Consider the following 15,849-nt stretch of genomic DNA (forward strand, 5'->3'; position numbering starts at 1 on the left):
TCCTGTAATCAGAATTTTGCCATTGATGCTGCTTCTGAAGGAAATATTCTATATTTCTATATTAATCACAAAACTTGAATTCTCTTACTAGTTCTGACAGTCAATCTGTGTGTCATTTCTCAAGACTTTCCATACATGTAGTGACGTCACGTGTTAGTAATGCCAGTCTTGGGGTGGACATCTGACCTGGCATTTAAGAATTTAAGATGTAAGTTGGGATGCCTGCAGTTAACTATCCTTTCATTCCTGAGATTGTTATATAGTGGCCTGTGTTCTTTTTTCAATGTATTGCTGGACTTGTTCATAATCGCTCTTCAGGAGTTCAGGGAATAAATGGACTTTTGTCTGTTCTCTTTGTTTTTTCCACAGCATCTCTGGAAGTTGATGGTAGAAGAGTCAGATCTCCTTGGCCAGCTAAAGGTAATTGCTTGAATTTAAAATGATGCTGTGGGTAGGGACTCAGGTCCTCAGCCTGCCCGAGGGCACTGGTCCCCCAAACCCAGTTTTCATTTGTCTCATCCAAGGGAGCAGACTACACCCAGTGCTGCCTATCTATCATAACACAAGATGTTAGAGTTTGCTTTCTTCTGGCCATGTAGAATCATGGTGCTGTGGGGTAGCTGGTCCCAGAACATGCACTGGTCTTCCTGTGGGGAGCTGCTGAGTGTGCTTTGAAACACCAAGCGCCTCTCTCTCTCTCTCTCCGTGGCTGAGGCTCAAACTGATGAAATGGAAATGAACTGCATGGCTCCCTTGGGTGTGAAAACCTCCTGCTGTCCCCGGCCTTCCTTTACTGGATTCTGACCTCAAATTCTTTCCTCAGATCATTAAAGACTTTTACCTCTTGGGACGTGGTGAACTGTTTCAGGCCTTCATTGACACGGCTCAACACATGTTAAAGACGCCCCCCACGGCAGTAACTGAGCACGGTAAATGCCCCGTGGCCCTGAGCTGCTGCTGTTAGGCCTGCTCCCGCCTCCAGAGTGGTTTCCCGTGATGGGAGATCTTCCAGGCCGGATTCCAGGCTGGGAGCCCTCCTTGGAGACTTGGTGCGGGGCGTCACAGCTGGTGTTCTCACGCATACCTATGTGGCAGACTGGCACTGCTGCCGTTGCAGTGTTGCATCAAGGCCCTGGGGTTGTGAATGATAGAGACCACACCTGAGCTACGCTCATGGGGAAAAGGATATTGCACCCTTCTGTCTGAAACCACAGTGGGACAAGGTTGTAGCTGGGCCTCAGCATGACGATGAGGGAATCTGGTACCACTCTCTCTCTCAAGTGTCCCTGTGTGGTCTTTGGTCATCTCCCAGGCTCTTCTGGAAATGTGGCCACCAATGGCTCCCAGAACATACCACTCCGTGTCCTCTCTACAAAGAACCAAACCCAGCCCCTCTGGTAACTGAAGAATTTCAGAGAAAGAGTTTTGATTGGCCCAACCCAAATCACATGCCTATCCCTGCATCAGTCAAAAGGGCCCAACATTAGCATTTAGCTAGTTCAGTAAAATGTGCACCCCTCAACCAACTGGTTCCCCTTCCTGTTCTGCAGGGTTGTGTAAAGATCAGAGCTAAAATAAGAAAACGGGAGGGAGTACAGGGGACATTCAGGATGGTCACCTCGGTAGCTCAAAAAACCAGTGATGTCTTTTGTACTTCTTGGTTGTAGATATCAGGAAGCATAAGTCCCTCAAGCAAATAGAAGGAGGAATTTATGCATTCCAATACCCAACAAGCTCAGGGGTGTGAGTTGCATCATCTGTTATCCAGCACCCCACCCCGGGGAATCACAGGAGCCATCCTGGCCAGGGGTGATTCTCTAGGAATCAGCAAAGAGGAAGAGGAGTGAAGGAGTGTCAGGCAGAGCAGCAGACGTCCGGGGCGTCCTGCTGCTACGTCAGGCTGGGCGAGGAGGCGGCTGGCGGAGTGGGTCAGCAGCCAGGCCTTCTTGCCAGCCCGTGTGTGTTTTCCTGCAGACGTGAACGTGGCCTTTCAGCAGTCTGCACACAAGGTACTGCTGGATGACGACAACCTCCTTCCTCTGTTGCACTTGACAATCGAGTATCACGGAAAGGAGCATAAAGGTTTGCCTCTCGCTCCCTTGCCACCTTTCTGCCCCTACTCGTCATCATTTGTATTCCCTTCTCCATTCCTCTCCATGTTTATAGCAGTCATGTCACATCAACCTGATGTCACCTGTGCAAACCCATAGCTTTACAGGTGCGAGCAGAACTCCAAAGGAGGTTGAGTAAGGCGCTCCAGCCACAGTTTTGTCTTTCAGGGTTTCTTTGTCATCCTGTTAGAATGGTCCCTGTTTATTTCCAGCTTCCAGACTTTAAAGATGGAGAAGAATTTTTAATAGACCTCTCAGGAAATTTCCATGCCCCCAAGTCCACCCCACATTTGTGTCCCTTTCATTCTCAAACAGCACAGACTCCAGTGAGTGCTTGGCTCACATGTGCCCTTCTCCTTACTGAGTCTCTGAGTCCCTGGCACTAGATGAACCAAGTGGTCTTCTTTTTCCTTGGTCGTTGCAGATACTGCTCAGGGAAGAGAAGTACCTTCTCGGGAAACTTCTCCGCGGGAAGCTCCTGCCTCTGGCTGGGCAGCCCTCGGTCTTTCCTACAAAGTTCAATGGCCACTACACATTCTCTTCACCCCCGCTGTCTTGGAAAAGTAAGTATTTCTGAGTTTCTCAGAGATAAATGTTACCCACCTTCTTTTTTTATTTTTTTTTTTAAAGATTTATTATTTTTTCATTGGAAAGGCAGATATACAGAGAGAAGAGACAGAGAGGAAGATCTTCCGTCCGATGATTCACTCCCCAAGTGAGCGCAACGGGCCGATACTATGCCAATCCAAAGCCAGGAGCCTCTTGCGGGTCTCCCACGCGGGTGCAGGTTCCCAAAGCCTTGGGCCATCCTCGACTGCTTTCCCGGGCCACAGGCAGGGAGCTGGAAGGGAAGCGGGGCTGCTGGGATTAGAACCGGCGCCCACATGGGATCCCGGGCGTGCAAGGCGAGGACCTTTAACCACTTGCGCCACCGCGCCGGGCCCTACCCACCTTCTTTAAGATTTATTTATTTGAAAGAGTTATAGGTAGACAAGGAGACAAAGGTCTTCCATTCCCTGGTTCACCCCCCAAGTGACCACAATGGCCAAAATGAAGCCAGGAGCCAGGAATGTGGAGTTTTCCAGGCCTCCCATGTGGGTACAGGGACACAAAGCCTTGAGCCATCCTCCACTGCTTTCCCAGTCCATAAGTAGGGAGCTAGATCAGAAACAAGGTAGCTGGGACTCAAACCAGTGGCTGTATGGGATGCCAGTGCTGCAGGCAGAGGTTTAACTTACTGCACCACAGCAACCCCAATTCCCCTGACAGAAACCCTATTGTTGAGGGAAGAAATGAGCAGGAATGGAATTGGCAAGTTGTGTTTACTAGTCTGTAAACCAGAGGCTGCAACCTCTTGGCCTTCATGGTAACAGATTAATAGGCGAGGAGGCTGTGGACATGAGATGGTAGGAAATGCAGGGAGTTGGAATGGATGGGAGGCTGTGGATCCAATCCACTAAAAAAAAAAACCATGGGTTTTAATGAGCCAAATAAGCATCTGAGACTTGTAGGTTGTGACCACTAAAAATGACATCTCAGGGTCCACAGTGAGAGCCTAGCCTGTGATAATTCCATTGCGCCTGGCAAGGATCTTCCCTAACTTTTGCAGTTTTTGTTGATTTATCTGGTAACACTTCCAGCCTAAAAGTTTGCTGAAGACTTCAGCCCCTGGCCAGAGATCACTTTTTTATTTTTGTTTTTGTTGGAGAGTGGTGTAAAAGATTTATTGATTTATTTGAAGGGTAGAGTTAAAAAGAGAAGGAGAGACAGAGATCTTCCATCCCCAAATGGCCTCGATGACCAGAGCTAAGCTGATTTAAAACTGGAAGCAGGAACTTCTTCTGGGTCTCTCACACAGTGCAGGGTCCCAGTCTAGGCCATAAGCAAGGAGCTGGAAGGGAAGTGGAGCAGCCAGGACACAAAGCAGTGCCCAGACTATGGCCCCAAGAGATTACTTCCTCACTCCTAGGGAGAGGCCACGGGGCAGCCATGCCTACTGTTTTGAGAGATGCTGAGGCACACCAAATGTGAAGCAGGAAAGATGAGGCTGGACAGAAGATCTTCCTCTCTGTCTCTCCTCCTCTCTATATATCTGACTTTGCAATAAAAAATAAATAAATCTTTAAAAAAAAAAAAGGGCATATTTTCAAAATAAACCCAAAACTATCACATCCAGTAAAATTAATAGTAGTCATTAATATTTCCAGTCCACACTGAAGTTTCGCCAGTTGTCTATAAAAATGTCTTTGGGTTTGTTAAAATCAGTATCCATGCAGGGTCTACTATATTTCAACATTTGATTCATCAGAAATACATTATTTTTCTTTTCTAAGATTTATTTTTATTGGAAAGGCAAATGTAAGGAGTGTCTGCTGATTCACTCCTCAAATGGCTGCAATGGCCAGAGCTGAGCCAATCCAAAGCCAGGAGCAAGGAGTTTCCTCCAAGTCTTGGGACCCAGCTCAGGGTCCCAAGGCTTTTGACCATCCACAAACAGGGAGCTGGATGGGAAGTGGGGCCACCGGGACATGAACCAGTACCCATATGGAATCCTGGTACTTGCAAGTAGAGGATTAGCCATCAAGCCATTATTCCAGGCCAACTTTATTTTTTTTAAAGAGAATGATTCTAAAAAGCTGTTTATATTCTTTTGTGAATTCCCTTTTTGATAACAAAATCCTATTGCTACGTGTCATGTTGTGGCATGCCGTTAAAGTTCACTGAAGCTGCTGTTTCCCTGTAAAGTAAGCTACAGCTTATGCCTGCCCTCCTGGTGGCACTTTCCTCCCTATGTGGAGGTACAGGGGGTGGCTCCTTGTCCTGGGGTCTGTCATCCGGAAGGGAAGGGAAGTGTGGCTCTTGACTCGCCTCTCGGTCCCAGGTATAATGTTGTCTTCAAGTACTTGCTGAGTGTGCGGCGGGTGCAGGCTGAGCTGCAGCACTGCTGGGCCCTGCAGATGCAGCGCAAGCACCTCAAGTCCAACCAGACCGATGCAGTCAAGTGGCGCCTGCGGAATCACATGGCGTTCCTGGTGGACAACCTGCAGTACTATCTCCAGGTCCGTGCGGAGGAGCAGCAGCAGGGAGGGTATGGAAAGACTTGTGGGAGACCAGCAGGAGGCAGCCAGGAGTGGCTCCTGTGCTGTGGGATAAAACCCTGGGGTACCTCTCGAGCATGTTTCTTGAGGGCATCTTAGTGGAAAGTAGAACCCTTTATTTGCTACTTTCTCTAACCTCTGGAATCCTGTGAGACTTAACTCAGTCTGTCAGTTCCTTGGACGCGGTGTGGGTGGATGAGGTGGGAGCCTGGGCCAGGGCTTTGTGGATAATGGGCTACAAGGCCAACTTTGCCTGTTGGCCTTATGGTGTCTTCAGTTAAAGTTGAACAGGGCAAATTATTTCTTTTTTATCCTGTTGGCATCTTACGGCTCAGAAACCTTAGGATATCCAAGATGCTGAAAGTGTGTATCTGCCCGTCAGGTCGACGTGCTGGAGTCTCAGTTCTCACAGTTGCTTCATCAGATCAATTCCACCCGAGACTTTGAAAGCATTCGCCTGGCTCACGACCACTTTCTGAGCAATTTGCTGGCACAGTCTTTTATCCTGCTGAAACCTGTAAGTAGGACTGCTCGGTTGCACTTACTGTTCCCTTAGGCACCTGGGGCTGACAGTCTGTACAACTGTTATGAAGAAGGTGTTTTGGTTTCATTTACTTATTTCAAAGGCAGAGTGAGGAGAGAACTTCCATCTACAAGTTCACTTCCCAAATGCCTGCGATGTCCAGGCCAGAGCCAGGAGTCAGGAACTGCATCCGGTGGCAGAACTCACATACTTGGGTCTCCTTCACTGCTTCCCGGATGGATTAGCAGGAAGCTAGATCCAAAGTGGAGCAGGCCAGTGCCTCAGCTTAGTACATTAATATCTACTTGTAATGGCAGCATTGCACAGGGATGCCTGTTGGTGTCCTGGCTGCTCGCATTCCAATCCAGCTCCCTTCTACTGCACCGGGGAAAGCAGTGAAAGATGGCCACAGTACGTGGGACCCTGTACCCACATGGAAGACCCAGCAGCAGCTCCAGGTGGCTAGTTTCAGCTAGCTGGGGAATGAATCACCAGATGAAAGATTTCTTTTTTTTGTAAACCTGCCTTTCAAAAATTTAATAAGTGCCGTTACCAGAACTCAGACCAGCACTCCCACATGAGATATAGGTGTGCCAAGCAGAGGCTCAACACTGAAACTCAACACCTGACCCAGTTATTTTTTAATATTTATTGGAAAGCCACATTAATAGAGGAAACTGATCTTCCACTTAGAAATTGACTCCCCAAATGGCCACATTGGCCAGGGTTGAGTTTTCTAAAGCCAGGAGCTTCTTCTAGTTCTACCACATGAGTGTAGGGGCCTTAAGCCATCCTCCACTGCTTTCCCAGGCAGTGAGCTAAATCAGAAAAGGAGTACTTAGGCCTGGCGCGATAACGTAGTAGTTAAAGTCCTCGCCTTGTTCGTGCCATCCCATATGGGCGCTAGTTCTAGTCCCAGCAGCCCTGCTTCACATCCAGCTCCTGCTTGTGGCCTGGGAAAGCAGTTGAGGATGGCCCAAGGCTTTGTGACCCTGCACTTGCATGGGAAACCCAGAAGAGGTTCCTAGCACCTGGCTTTGGATTGGCTCAGCTCCAACCATTGCAGCCCCTTGGGGAGAATCACTGGATGAAATTTTGCAGCCTCTCCTCCTCTCTGTATATCTGTCTTTCCAATAAAAATAAATCTTTTTAGAAATGGAGCACCCAAGACTGGCACCCATGTGGGAAGGTGGTGTCACTGCAGGCAGAGGAAGGTAACCCGCTGTGCCAGCCCCTCAGCTCCATTATTAACGTCACAAAGCAAAACTAAAGAGATGAAATGGCTGTGAACTTTTGATACAATATGGTGAGCTCCAATAGATGAAAAATTATGTGCTGAACCCCCAGAAAAGAGGATTTAAAACTTAGTAACTGACATTGAAGAAAAACCAGTGAAAGCATGTAGAAACTACTTTCCTCAAATTTTTTGAACTAGAACGCAACAGTCTGTCCTGCTCTCAGCTCAGGGGTAGGAGTCGGTGGGATTCTATGGGACTCCCATGTGTCTGTGAAGCACACAGCCATCTCCTCCAAGGCAGCAAACAGGAGTCATCTGGGCCTCGGGGCACTTCAGATCCCTGCAGCAAGCCCATGCCTCCGCGTTCTTAGAGCGCACAAGCTGGCTCCCCGTCGGGGGCAAGGGCAGGAAACCCCGAGTGGTTCCCTGCGTTCCTAGTCTGGTTTATGCTCCACGCAGTGGTCAGTACTGCCAAGAGCACCACATCACTGATGCTTCAGCAGCAGCCACAAGCACCAGTACAGAGCTGACTGAAGAGTCATACAGATGTCACTCGCAAGGGTTCTGTGAAATGAAAACATCCTAGTACCACGTGACAGTAAGTAGAGTGTCCTTATTGGGCGTGGATGCATCCTTGAGGAAAAGTGGAATATCAGAGCACATCACCAGCACTCTGAGCGCTTACTGTGTGCAAAGCACTAAGATGACAGAGGACTCGGTCGAGGCTCTGCCCTTCGTTCAGTCTAGTAGACTGGGTAGGGCAGGACACACATCAGTGACAACATAGGTGCCAGCACAGCGCTGCTCAGACAGGGGAGAGAAGTGGAGAAGGCAGCATGTCACAGAGTGTGTCCCAGGTCGGGGGGGCCAGGAACACTGTGTGTAGGAGCAGGGGGTTTGCAGCACTCTGCTTAGAAAGGTTTGTGTGTTTCCACAAGTCTTCTTGTTGCTAATACCAACTCTGCATCCTGGCAGGTGTTTCACTGCCTGAATGAAATCCTGGATCTGTGCCACAGCTTCTCTCTGCTGGTCAGTCAGAACCTGGGCCCACTGGATGAGCGGGGCGCTGCCCAGCTGAGCGTTCTCGTCAAGGTGAGTCGGCCCAGCCCTGACCAGAGGGGCCACAGAGCAACTCCCCCAGGCCAGCACACACAGAAGCAATGAGATGCAAACATTGAAATGTTGGAGGCAAAGATATTATGTGCCTCGCTGTCCAAAAATAATTCCGCCTTGCATCTCTGTGTCCCACCAAGTACATCAGCTCTGCTCTTCCTCATGCACCCCAGCGCCCCTTTCTTCCTTCAGTCCACATTCTATCCCCAGAGCTTAAAAAACTGTCTGCCTCTAACTTTAAAAAGAAAATTAACATTGTCATAGGAGAACTTATTTTTAAAGATTTACCTATTTTTATTGGAAAGGCAGATATACAGAGAGGAGGAGAGACAGAGGAAGATCTTCTGTCTGATGGTTCACTCCCCAACAGCCGCAACGGCTGGAGCTGAGCCAATCTGAAGCCTGGAGCCTCTTCCGGGTCTACCCACATGGGTGCAGGGTCCCAAGGCTTTGGGCCGTCCTCGACTGCTTTCCCAGGTCACAGACAGGGCTCCAGGGATTAGAACCGGTGCCCACATGGGTTCCCTGCACGTACAAGGCAAGGACTTTAACCACTACACTATCTTGCCAGATCTGACAATGTTAATTTGAAACCCGTCATTGAGAGAATATTCCCAAAGAAGCCATGCATTTCATAGGGTACTAAGAAGTCAGAAGTTACTAGAAATGGGTATATGGGAAGGCCCAAAAGTTGCATAACATTTTGAACAAGGCTTTTCCAAGAAAATTCCCTCCCTTCCTCCCCCAGCAGGCTCTACACACAGGCTTACACAGGTGAGTGTAAGAAGTGACAGCTTCGGGCCTTCTCCCCACAGGGCTTTAGCCGCCAATCTTCACTGTTATTCAAGATTCTTTCCAGTGTCCGGAATCACCAGATCAACTCAGATTTGGCACAACTGCTGCTACGACTGGATTACAACAAATACTACACGCAGGCCGGTGGGACCCTGGGCAGGTAGGGGCAGCCCTGGGCAGGACTCACTGCCCAGGTTTTTAATGAGCTGTGGAATTTCAGAGCTGGAGGAAGGCTTTAGCTCCACTGAGTCCAGACATCCTAATCTTAGTACCAGGTGCAGGAAGGCACCTGACAGTGGGAGGGGCTTAAAGTCCTTTGCCAGGTTTTGAATTGCCATGTTGGGGTGCAGTGTGGCTTCCTTGGCCAGGGACCACCTCCTTTTAAAGAATGCACCACGAGGCTAAATGGTAGTAGGCTTCCCAATGGTCTCTGATACTCCCATTGTGAAAGTTCCGTATTGTCCCTCCTTATCTTGCTAAGATGTCATCCAGCAGAATTTTCCTAAGCAAGACGCTGCGTGTAGGGTGACATACCTGCATCACGGGTTGCCCTGATTCCTGTTTCTTTGAAGGCAGTCTTGGGGAAACATGTTTAATGGCACTTTTCATTTTTCTTTTGTAGTTTTGGAATGTGAAAGCTTCTGCTTCATAAACCGAAATCAGTCAATCCCACCACATTCCCAAGTGACATCCTGTTCTCCAGTCACTCACCCCACGGTCTGCAACCCCCCAGGAGGACTGCACTTGTTCCAGGAGCACAGAGGCCTGCCCCTGCGGTGGGGTCTCCTCTATGGTGGCAGCAGGGACCCTCCGCTCACTAGACACAGGCCTGCCCCTTTCCCTGGCAGTGTGTTAGAATGTATCTGTCCTCGGAGACTTACAGAATACCCACCATGTACCTGGGTACTGCGTGCTGTGGAAAATACAGTGAGAAACAATAGAGATCACAAAGTGAACTGCTGCAAGTTCCCACAAGGAAAGGCACAGGTAAGCCAGGCTTTCCCTCTGCACACCAGGAACTTGTACCCACAGGTACCTTTCCTGCTCTGGGAATTTAAGATTGGAAACTTCCCCACCTCTTAATGATCCTTAGAACTAAGACTGAGGGCCAGCCTGGGGGCTCAGCGGGTTAATCCTTTGGCATCCCACATGGGTATCGATTTGTGCCCCTGCTGCTCCACTTCCTGTCCAGCTGCTAATGGCCTGGGAAAGCAGTAGAGGATGGTTCAAGGCCTTAAGACCCTGTACCCACACGGGAGACCTGGAAGAGGTTCATGGCCCCAGATCAGCTAAGTGCTAGCCATTGTCGTTTACAGAATAAATCAGCAGGTGGAAGATCGGTCTCTTCTTGGTAAATCTGCATTTCCAATAAATTTTTTTTAAAAAAATCAACGAAACTAAGAATTGAATTTTTTCCAGTGACTTCAGGTTGCTAAGAGCGTAATTCCAGCTAATGACAGTATGTTTAAAATATTTTCCCCAAAGGAAATGGTCCTTAAGGAAGTGTCAGAGCACCACTGTTGTAAGTGTGTGAGCCAAAGTAAACGGACCAGCCCTCTCCATGCCAAGAAAGGCAGCAGAGCTCTGGCCTCCCTTGTGGTCACGGACGCACATCTCCTACCATGTGCTGGTACTCCTGTTCCTGGCTGTGGCCGACCGGAGATGCTCCGCTCCTCTGCTGACTCCAGAGCAGAGACCCTGCACTGAAGAATGGGGGACATCATCAGGCATGACACATACATGCCAGGGGAGGAGGAGGGAAGAAGTGGTTTCCAGCAGCCACAAGGCAGCAAAACCACTGGATTTTCACTTGAGTGTTTCAAGTTTCCAAGTGGCCCCGCACGGATCTTACGGAGTCCCGCCACAGGCTCCATCGGCAATTGCTCCTTTTCCATTGTGGCTGTAGGAGTGCAGGACAGCCCAGCTCTAAGGAGAGACAGACAGCTGCTTTAAACTGTTAAACTGAAAGCTGCCCCTACTTCCAATCAATATTTGGCACAACTATTAATCAAGGCATTCACTTATTTTTAAATCAAGTTTAGGCAAACAACATGAGACAGCCTGGGTTAACCTTTTGACAGCGACACCACAGAGCAGTTTACTCTTAACTTTCTATTGCTTTGGCTACCAATCCTGAACAAAGGCCTAACAAGGAAGCAGAGGGTTCTGTCTGAACTAAAACTCAGTCACTACACAGAGATAAAATCCCAGTTATTACAACCAAAAAGATTCAACATTTATTTTATCATAAAAGTCCAGCAAATAAAACTATATACAAGATCCATGCAAGAACCCAGTAACACACAAGACACATTTAAAACCTGGTTAAAACACAATCTCCACAATAGCAGGGAACGAAACAGCTTAAGACCAAGTATCTTTAGTGAGAAACATAATCATGTTTGTATTTTGGATGCTGCTTGAATCCAATTCTTTCCCCAACAATGAGGCACTGGATCACCCACTCTTGTGACACCACAGGCAGCTGCAAGGCTTCGGCACACTTCAGCACCGAGGCAGGGCACGAGGGGTCCGTCACCACCACGTCAAAGACCCCTAAAGCAATATCTGAGGGAGAAAACATCAAAGTGAGGTGAGCCCTCCGTGAAGCAGAAACAAACGTGCTTTTTAGCCGCAAACATCCCACTCTGCCTAAATGTCAAAAACAGCACTGCTGCCAACCCAAAAGCAGCTGTAATTACTGTATGCTAGTATGGAAATGTCTAACAGTGACACCCCGAGAACCAGTGAGGCACCAACACCCCGGGCTTCACTTTCATGGACTCGCCTCTTCTGATAAGATCAGCCTGTCAGGAAACAGACCACTGGTCGCGGGTCAGGACATCCTTGCAGTCACAGGCGCGCACACACACATACACACACACTCTCTCTCTCTCCAGGCACCTTTGTTATGGGCACTTGAATGATGCTGCTTCACGGAGGCTGCTCCACCAGTCATGAGGATCTCGGACCACAGCTCCAGGAAATTCTGCTGCTGGTCTGACACCAGGAGTACCTTCAGGTTCTGGAACGGGTTTTCACGAGGCTGCCTACGAGGAGTGAGAGACAGCACTCTGGAACTAGAGACCTTATGATAGGAAATATCCAACAAATGGCCTTTCTGCAAAGAAACTCTGCTCTGAGTTAAGTTCCCTCAGCATGAAGTGTTCTCTCTCAGACCCTGGCTGTCTGATTTCTCTCTCCACAGCTGAGTAACTAAACAACAACAACAACAAACCCAAAAAACCCACCCTAGTGGCTGGCATACATTTGCAAGCCAATCCTCAATCTGCAGCACTAGCATCCCATGTGGGCACTGGTTCGAGTCCCAGCTGCTCCACTTCTGATCCACCTCCCTGCTGATGGCTGAGGATGGCCCAGGGCCTTGGGCCCTGGAACCCACATGAAAGGCCAAGAAGGAGCTCCTGACTCCCAGCTTCAGCTCAGCTCAGGGTGTTGCAGCCATTTGGGGATTGAACCAGTAGGTGGAAGATCTCTGTCCTCTCTCTAAACCTGCCTTTCCAATAAAAGTAAGTGAATCTTTAAAACAAAAACAAAAATAAACTCTCTCCTAACTTACATTTAGTGCTTGTGTAACTCAGTTTCCTGACCTTGTAGGTTGAGAACACTGGCATGCATTTTCAAATACTTCCTAGCTCAAGGAAATAAAATCTGTGAGATAAACTGCTGAAATCCTGTCAAACCCACTTACGTTCTGTAGATTACCCTACGGACATTCTGTTCTGGAAGCACTGATTCACTTGGATCCTTCTAAAACCTGCCTTCTCTCCCTCATAGCTTTAGACGGGCTCACCAATACTCACCAATCCAGGATTCTTTGCTCCTCGAGGCTGTACCCCGCTGGCAACAGATAATTACGGTAGTTCTGGAGCTGGTTGGCATGGCAACTGTCATGGACCCAGACATGAGACACACAAGGGATCCCACTGGCAAGGCACAGGAAGTACTTCCGGGTTCGGCAATGCTGGTCTGCGATGAGGAGACACTGGTAGGCTGTGTTACACTGGAAGGAAACGGCCAGTGGGTCTGCTGTGTGCGGCGGCCTCAGTGAGCTGTGGTGCTTCCCTATGCGTCCTCTCCAGAGCCCCAGCACAGCCCCCAATGCTCTGGTACAACTACCAGGCAGTTCCACTAAACAAACTGCAGGCTGCTTTGGTCCCAGCAACAGAACCACAGCTGTTACGCAGCCCAAGGTTCTAACTTCTTGTACAACACAGCAATCTATTTCATGCAACAACATTTTGGCAGGTTCTCAGTTCCTACAATCTGCAACCTCCCCGACCCCTCAGGACTCTAAGTGGGCTCTCACTGCTGCCACTCTGGGAAGCCACACAAATCTCACCTGGGCTTCATTGAAATCTTCCAGGATATAGCCAGCTCCTGCTCGAAGCTGCGACTCTGTGTACTGCTTGTTGAAAGGAGGAATTTCTAAGAATTCTATATAAAAATAAATAATCAGGATGATCAGTGGTTGGTTGATCAAGATGAGCACTAGCTGGCTGGTTTCCCGTTGGCTAAGTTACACCGCTGCTTACTGGCCCTTGCCCCTAGCTGGCTCCACAGCAAAGATGGGGCCAGGGCTCCCCACAGGTCAGAGACTGGTCTGAAGGCCCAGCAAATGCTGCTCAGGAACGTGGGGAGAGCAAGATGCAGAATGGAGGCAGATCCTAGACCCCAGCACATCACAAGCTCTGACACTCAGCCCAAGTCACAGCACTGTTCACAGGGATGCGCAACCATTTCCCACAATGACATATTCCAGTCTGTTACCATCACAAAGTTCTTGTGTCGACTCTCAACCTTTCTTGTTGCAAATTAAGCCCATTTCCTTTATTTCTGTGGAAATGAATAACCAATGTACAATTTCACAATAAAATCTTCAAATCTGGGCCGGGCACAAAAGCGTAGTGGTTAAAGTCCTCGCCTGGTACACACCGGGATCCCATATGGGTGCCTGTTCTAATCCCAGCAGCCCTGCTTCCCATCCAGCTCCCTGCTTGTGGCCTGGGACAGCAGTTGAGGACGGCCCAAAGCCTTGGGACCCTGCACCCGCGTGGGAGACCCGGAAGAGCTCCTGGCTCCTGGCTTTGGATTGCCTCAGCTCCAGCCGTTGTGGTCACTTGGGGAGTGAGTCATCGGATGGAAGATCTTCCTTTCTCTCTCTCCTCCTCTCTGTATATCTGCCCTTCCAATAAAAAATAAATCTTTAAAATAAAATAAAATAAAATTTAACCAGTTAGGGGTAGTCCGAATCCTATCTCAACCTTTTCTTTGAAAACCTTCTACCTGCTTGATCCTGAGGGCGCTTGGGGCCTGAATGCCAATGACTGCTCTACGGCCGGAAGACTAAGGCGTAAGGACCCTGGGCCATGAGAAATTGTTCCTTGTTGACCAAATACCTAATCTGCACTTGTTTTCTTGTCATTTATATGAGAGGAGATGACAAATCAAAAAAAGACATTAGATACTGTAGTTAACTGAGTCCTGGGAGATGAAATTCTAATTGACTGAAACTTCATCACAAACAAAAAACAAACAAGCCAGTGCACAGAATGCAATACCAGGACCACCCTCCCCTTACCCCGGGACTCAGTGGGACTCTCCCACGCTCCCATCCCCCATTCCTGTACTCCTAGCTCCCTGGAGACCACAGCAGGGACCTCCCGACCTGGGCGGCAGCACTGCTTTGGTGTCCTGACCGTTAGCCCCAGGACTCCTGCTGGGTCACTACTGACCCTCTCACTGGTCCTTCACTGCTTCCTTCTGTTCTAGCCACTGTTTACATCAATTTTTTTTTGCATTACCCTTGTCTAAAGCAGTTCATTTTGCTAATTTTTCTCAAATTGTTGGATTCAATCTACTTTCAAGGTATGAGGGCTGTGCCTAACTGGAGGCTAATGTGGAACAGGTTAATTCTACCACCCAACCCAGGAAGGAAGGTACTATATGAACCCAGCTTCTGAGGCCATTCCTGGGCCTGTTGGGTCAGTCCCTGATGCTGTGCTGCATAACAAAGACTGGCTATTACATCTGTTTCATTCACAAATAACTCAGGATGGATTAATATTTTACTACATCCTTGTTATGGGCATCTGAGAATTGCTATTTATGTGACACCTGTCACAGCTGGTTCAAAGCTGATTCTACCGAGGACTGTGTTAGTGCAGACGCCTTCAGCCTTAACACAGAAGAAACCCTAAACGCTCAGGCGCTGCCAGGCCAGTGTCTACAGCAGACATAGTCGCAAGCACACACTCAGACAATAGGACATCCCTTCCACAAATGACTACCCAGAGTTCTCACTAGATTTTCCTGAGCTTACTATGTTTCTTCATAGATACACAGATTGCAACAGAACTGAAAAGCTTGCAATTCACATACCAAAATCAGCACTGTTGGTTGGGCTGTGCCAAGTAAAACATCTGCAGAGCTGCCTTGTCAAGGACAGGGTAGGAATTGGCCAGACAGTATTATGAAAACAAGAAGAAACCAAGAGCACTATCACGGGCCAAGTGCCATCTCGGACATCATGATCAAACAAAACTAAAATAAAAATGCTTGGCTAGGAAGCTCCTCCCACGCAGTTCACCACCAACTATACCTATGTGAGTTCTGACAAACCAGCCTTTCCATACTTTACCCTGGCTATTCAGAACACGCCAGGCCTGCCTCCACAGCCTCTAGCTGTGCACCTTCCAACAGCAACAGCCTGAACAGCAGCTCCCCGATCCCCTTACCACATCCATGTACTTCTCCATGTGGCTGCAGTTGGCCAGAAAGTTTTGATTAACTAGCTATCGCCCACACCTAACATGCCAACCACCACATTCTTATGACAGCCATGTTCCCTAATTCAGTCCGCTCTTGCGAGACTTAACATTAGACATGCTATTTGGACCTTGAACCTAGAGGCACACTTGTATGCAGCCATTACGTAGAAGAACATTGTGA

The 15,849-nt window shown here is 48.6% G+C and overlaps 2 protein-coding genes across 5 annotated transcripts in view; one reads left to right on the forward strand and one right to left on the reverse strand.

Moving 5' to 3' along the window:
- The window catches only part of TUBGCP4 (tubulin gamma complex associated protein 4), a 33,728-nt gene extending 23,831 nt beyond the window's left edge, over nt 1-9,897 (forward strand). Inside the window, exons 10-18 of the mRNA XM_040969758.1 lie at nt 370-420; nt 824-929; nt 1,975-2,082; nt 2,536-2,674; nt 4,993-5,170; nt 5,592-5,726; nt 7,945-8,061; nt 8,898-9,037; nt 9,500-9,897. Coding sequence (XP_040825692.1) covers nt 370-420; nt 824-929; nt 1,975-2,082; nt 2,536-2,674; nt 4,993-5,170; nt 5,592-5,726; nt 7,945-8,061; nt 8,898-9,037; nt 9,500-9,512 — 987 coding nt within the window. The 3' untranslated portion in view covers nt 9,513-9,897. The remainder of the gene's footprint in view (nt 1-369; nt 421-823; nt 930-1,974; nt 2,083-2,535; nt 2,675-4,992; nt 5,171-5,591; nt 5,727-7,944; nt 8,062-8,897; nt 9,038-9,499) is intronic.
- Nucleotides 9,898-10,579: 682 nt separating this feature from the next.
- TP53BP1 (tumor protein p53 binding protein 1) overlaps nt 10,580-15,849 on the reverse strand; it is an 82,618-nt gene continuing 77,348 nt past the window's right edge. For all 4 annotated transcript variants that reach the window (XM_040969752.1, XM_040969753.1, XM_040969755.1 and 1 more), the window contains 4 exons: nt 13,241-13,335; nt 12,702-12,901; nt 11,782-11,927; nt 10,580-11,445 (listed from right to left, as the gene is read on the reverse strand). In XM_040969752.1, coding sequence (XP_040825686.1) covers nt 11,258-11,445; nt 11,782-11,927; nt 12,702-12,901; nt 13,241-13,335 — 629 coding nt within the window. In that variant the 3' untranslated portion in view covers nt 10,580-11,257. The remainder of the gene's footprint in view (nt 11,446-11,781; nt 11,928-12,701; nt 12,902-13,240; nt 13,336-15,849) is intronic.

This window comes from Ochotona curzoniae, unplaced genomic scaffold (assembly GCF_017591425.1).
Source record: "Ochotona curzoniae isolate NIBS_2020 unplaced genomic scaffold, NIBS_Ocur_1.0 scaffold_4701, whole genome shotgun sequence".
Classification (NCBI taxonomy): Eukaryota; Metazoa; Chordata; class Mammalia; order Lagomorpha; family Ochotonidae; genus Ochotona; species Ochotona curzoniae.